Genomic DNA, 5509 nt, shown 5'->3' with positions numbered 1-5509 from the left:
ACACACACACACACAAAGACATATATGAGCAGTACACAAACACAGACATACCCACTGATTCCAGGAAATGCTTTGGAAATGGTGCCCCTCCCTAAACTTTAATAGACGGTAACTGTAGATGGCAAAGGACAACCTGTCCTCTGTATGACACTTCACAAAAGAACTTAACGAGTCTGAATTGATAGTTTTTCTAAAGCCAAGAGATTTCTTTAATTTTTATTAAAAGAGAATTACTAGAGTCAGTGAGGACCTGATTTCATGGTCAAATGTCTTATTATTTTTTTCCTTTTGTTGGAGTTGAAAAGTGGATTTTGTTAAGGGGCCAAAGATTGTTGCAGCAGAATGTACAGATTAAAAGCCAAATGTTTAATAAGCATTGTGAAAATATTGAATAATACTGCATTATATTTTATTTTTATATGTGGGAATTGAAATATTAAAGTGGTTCCATTTATGTTTAAACTCATCCCAAAGGCACAGTAAACAAAAAAACATGACATGATGAACATCTGTGAAAGTATTTGTTGTATTGGGTGGCAAAACTTTAAATTAAAGGAAATGAAATAGAGCAATGTTTACTCAAAGGCCCAATCCTAACATTATATCTAAATTCATATATATTGTAAAGACGTTGTTATATTAATTAAAAACAGCATTTTGTGTTGGTAAATGTATAATTGATAAAAATACAGTGAAAGATCTTAAGATATTTTTTATTGCTGTGTACAGCCATCACTAATGTACATACAGTGTGTAGGATTTAGTGGCATCTAGCGGCGTAGTTTCATTGCATATCCCTCGCTTCGCACTCCTCTTCAAAGAACGGAGGAGAAACTACGGTGGCCAAAAAATGTGGCCTTATCTAGAGCCATTGTTTGCTTGCGTACCTGGCAGATCAACATGACTGACTCCATGGAAGTGTCATGTCTGTCATAACATTAGTGCTGTTTTATTTTCTAGCCAGTTTTTCTTGTTGTTTTATTTTGTAGTTTCCCTCTTCTTGTGTCTTGTGTTGCTTTACTTTCTCTGGATTTGTTTGCTTTTGTGTACTGGACCTCCTGTGTACCGAACCATCATAAGTAAAGACCCTGTGTCTTCTGTCTGCATTTGGGTCCAACCACTTGTAGTTACATTAGTCTTAACAGTACAAACTGGACATTTATGGACTCAGCAGACAGAGATATGGATTATCAGCTATATGACTTGGTTGCTGCCCTCCAGTGCATTAAAGATGTTTGGAGGAAGGCTGGTTGCACTGAAATTAAAGGAGCAGCTCAGTCTATGGCGAGGAAGGCAGTATCCTCTAAACCTTGGTTTCGGAACGCAATACCTATGTGATTCACGGACTTCTTAATTACCCCTGACCCTCAGTCTGCTTCCCAGCAAGCTAGCCTCCAGCCTGCACCTCAGCCTGTTAACATCCAACATGCTTGCCTCCCGCCATCACCCTGGCCTGTTAGTCTCCAGTCTGCTAATATCCAACATGATAGCATCCAGTCAACTAGCCTCTAGCATGCTCAGTCTACACCTCGGCCTGCTAGCAACCTGCCTTCACCTCAGCCAGTACTCCAGTCTGCCCTGAGCTGGCTTACCGGTTATCTACTCCTATGTATTCTGAGTTGGCTAAACAGCCACCTGTTCCAGAGATTACTGTTTGAGGAGCTGACAAGCGAGTTCCATTGAGGCCACAGAGGGAGACCTCTAGTGTTTAAGTTCCACATGCTATTAATGTGCTCTACTGTAAAATGTTTTTAGACATTGTATATCTACAGTTGAATGACATCAGTGAGGTGTCCAGTGTGGAAATACTTTGCCACAGCAACATGGGTAGGTATGTAAAGCTCTTTTGTTAAGATGTAGTGTACATCTATGTATGATGTGCAAAGCCTGAAGGCCACAGAAAATAGACTTACATTTAAAAGTAAGAAAATGACTGCTGCACTTACACATCTTTGGAGACTTCTGCTGGCCCTGAAAACAGATGAAAAGACAAGATTTGATTAATCTTCATTGTAAAGGAAGGAGGTGTGTGACCTCACTACTAATTAATCCCAGTGTGTTTAACAACCAGCACTGTGAAATAAATCACACTTCAACGCACCTCTTATCTGACTTGTATAGTAGCTCCCTGCTCACTATTTCAGAACATATTGCAGAAATCACATCCTTTAACAGCTAACACTTAAGATGCCACTGACAACACTCCTTTAATTGACAACAGTGAAGGTATGGACCCTCCATTTGCAATGATTTATGAAGGTGTGGTGGTGTCATCTTCAGTGGGCGCCCCATGAGACCAACTGGGAGATTTCCATGGACATCCTCCTGTAATCCGGGCAGTTGAAACAGGAATAAAGCTTCACAAGAGGCAAACCTACTTTAGACCACCTTTATTTATTATATATTATTTTTCATGTACATAACATAGCAAATACTACATTCAGGCTTGGAATATTTGAAGGCATACAAGCCTTCCCCCAAGAAATTATAAACTACAAATTTTTAAATCACAAATAATAGTTTTGAAAAAAAAACATAATGCCACCCAAATGAATTTTCTTTTTAATCAGCATAATGAAGAAACCTTTTAAGTACAAAATATTCATACCAAGCTAATCTGCAAAATGTTCCCTGACAAATTTCATTTGTTTAATATTGCTAATATTTGCTAAAATAGACTCATATAGAACATTTTTCATATTTATGTGTCAGCATTCACAGCACTTTTTAAGGTTAAGGTTCGGAAAAGATCAAGGTCTTACTTTATTTTTTCTTAAATGTAACACTAACTTGAAGCATGAGGTACAACATGTTTACTTTATTAACATTTAACTGACACACAATCGTTTTCCAACCTTAACCAAAGTTCTTTTGTTGCCTAAACCTACCCGAACAGGCTCAGGATGCAAGCCTTAGTCTCTGCTGTCTGGTGTCTCCCTACAAGTTCTGTGCAGTATAAAAACAAAGTGCTGGACAAAGGTTGCCAGTGAACCTAATGACAATTGGACGGCTAAATGAAAACCCTGTTGCAACCTAGATGCAAGATTCACACGTGTAGACTTAAATGTTGAAAGAAGGTAACTACTCAAGTCTACTTTTCTTTTCCTCCCCTACATTTTAAAATGGGTTAATATATTTTCGATTTCACTCTACAACACTTTTCTTCAGCTGTTAGTTATTTTACATCTCAAGATAACATACATTAAACAGTACACAAGTACAGGTTAAACTACCAATCAATTATCAATTAAGATTATAAAGTTGTATCTAGCAAAGTTTCAACAACAAATAGTCTTCTTAAGGTAAAAGATGTATCTGTTTTACCTGAAGAAGATTGTCCAAATGTGTCATGTTTATAGAATACAATAACTGGAAGTCAAATAAGTATAGTATAATAAGTGTATAAGTATTCATATTTCATCTTTTTGTACAAATCACGATTAATGTGCCTCAAGATGATAACCAAAGCTCTATCTATTGCCATTCTTTAAAATGATGCTAGGAATGCCCATTTTTTTCAGTTAATACAGTAACTAATAATTTTAAAAAGAGGTTTTAACACACCTGATGGTAAGAAAGGCTGTATTGATATTCCATAGTTCTATTCTAACCAAACTCACATCGCCATTTTTTTTCTCAATCAAAAAACTTTACAAACATACTTTAGCTTTCATAGAACAGAAAGTCTATCAAAAGTTTTGCATAAAACTTCAAAATAAATTATTATTTTTATGGACAGACATTTTTGTATAATAATACATTTATTATAATTTACATTTCCCATTATCAGACGATAATTTATTTGCCCCTATAATTATCGTAATGAACAAATTCCATACACCACAGCATTTATAGCATTTACTTAGTTTGCAAACCCGCCCCTAGATTGACCTTTACATACATAAAACTCAATAAATTCATACAAATAACACAAGCACTGACACAAAAAATTACCAATAAAAATACCAACTTTTCAATACATGATTTGTATTTCAGCGTAATATGTTTGGAATATTACTTTTTTTTCAGTCAATTTGAGTGCTAACGTTTGCAGTACAGCCACAATAATGGTTTTCAGTATATAGGGTACTTACACTCTCTAAACAATTGGCTTTTTACAGAGGACTGAGACAAGACATACAGTGTGAAATGCCTCAATTCTAAATGACACCCGTTGTGCTCATCGCAATGCTGTTTGACTCTTATGGTGTGCTGGTTCAGCTCATTCTTTGCTGAACCGCAGGCAGCCCACGGAACTTGATGAGAATTGAAATAAGATTATAATACATTCAACTGGAGAATAATCTAACTTCCTGCGTGAACAGAGAGTATCATATTGACAGCAGAAGGGGAACAAAAGCCTCAATTCTGCTCTTCAATTGTTTTTCAATGCCATACTGCATTGTAACACAGTAGAAATGTGTCTTGAAAAGAATAAGATGTAATAGTAAAAAACTGGAGAATCTACATTACACAGTGAATTTCACCCTTGTAAAAGGAATGGAGGGCTTTTTTCACTGTAAACGTTTGAGTCTGCTGACATGACACAGGAGCCTATTCAGTAGCCTGACAAAAGCTCATTCATATCCAAAGGGTCACATCTGGGTGCATAAGACTTGGGATGAGCAATGTGATATAGAGTGCACTGAGGCGGTCATTTGACATTTTTGTATGAATTTAAAGTTTCCTGAAGGGCTTTGGTTGTGGTCATGATTTCATAATCACAAGCAAAAACACTAAATGATAAGATATTACTTTAACCCGCCAATAAAGCAGTATAAAAACACACTATAATGTAGTTATATGTAGGTATAAAGACATTTTTAAGTGTCGATCAATGTTCAGAATTTGTCAACAATCATAACTTCTTCAATAAAGACATAATTTATATAATTACAACTGTGTTTTACACAGTTGTTGACATATTTATTAATAAATTATAGTGTGTTATAATTATTTTGTTTATATATTAATTATAAATGCTGAGTCAAAATATTGTTACCAAATAATGATGATGTATTGGCACAATTGTGTTTTATGTGTTATGTTATACATCCAGATTAATATAATATGTAATAGGAGCAGGAAGTGCTTCAATCTTAATTCTGCAGAAAATAACAGCGAGGGAAACGGTGTCCAGTGTAACTGTGGCCTGGTGTCAGCTAGCATGAACAAATAAGTGCAGCCACTCCACATTTGTCAAAGTGACAGGGTGTCATACGTTTTTGACACTGCTGAACACTGACCTCTTAGAAGGAGAAGAAAAATAAGACCTGCTGCATAGAAAACACAGCTGCTGGCCTTCATAGACAAACATGCCTCATTCACAACAAACTCAGACACAGACAGATTTTGTTTGCCGACAGTTTAACGTTGGAGTTGATCAAATTCGAAGCAAGAGATAGGCAAGAGACAATAGGTTGCATTTCCCGGTAGCTTCCTGTGGCTCTTTTAACATGCCTGGCAAGCACTGATTAGGTACCTGCATGCATAAACACACACACACACA

The 5509-nt window shown here is 36.2% G+C and overlaps 1 protein-coding gene across 1 annotated transcript in view; it reads right to left on the bottom strand.

Annotated features, from left to right (window-relative positions):
• The window catches only part of LOC118330348 (overexpressed in colon carcinoma 1 protein homolog), an 8828-nt gene that overhangs the window by 1869 nt on the left and 1450 nt on the right, over positions 1-5509 (bottom strand). Inside the window, exon 2 of the mRNA XM_035664842.1 lies at positions 1947-1971. Within this exon, the coding sequence (XP_035520735.1) occupies positions 1947-1971 (25 nt within the window). The remainder of the gene's footprint in view (positions 1-1946; positions 1972-5509) is intronic.

This window comes from Morone saxatilis, unplaced genomic scaffold, assembly GCF_004916995.1.
Source record: "Morone saxatilis isolate NCDOM2014 unplaced genomic scaffold, NCSU_SB_2.0 Contig2, whole genome shotgun sequence".
In the NCBI taxonomy this organism is placed as follows: domain Eukaryota; kingdom Metazoa; phylum Chordata; class Actinopteri; family Moronidae; genus Morone; species Morone saxatilis.
This window is presented reverse-complemented; position numbering and strand designations above follow the sequence as displayed.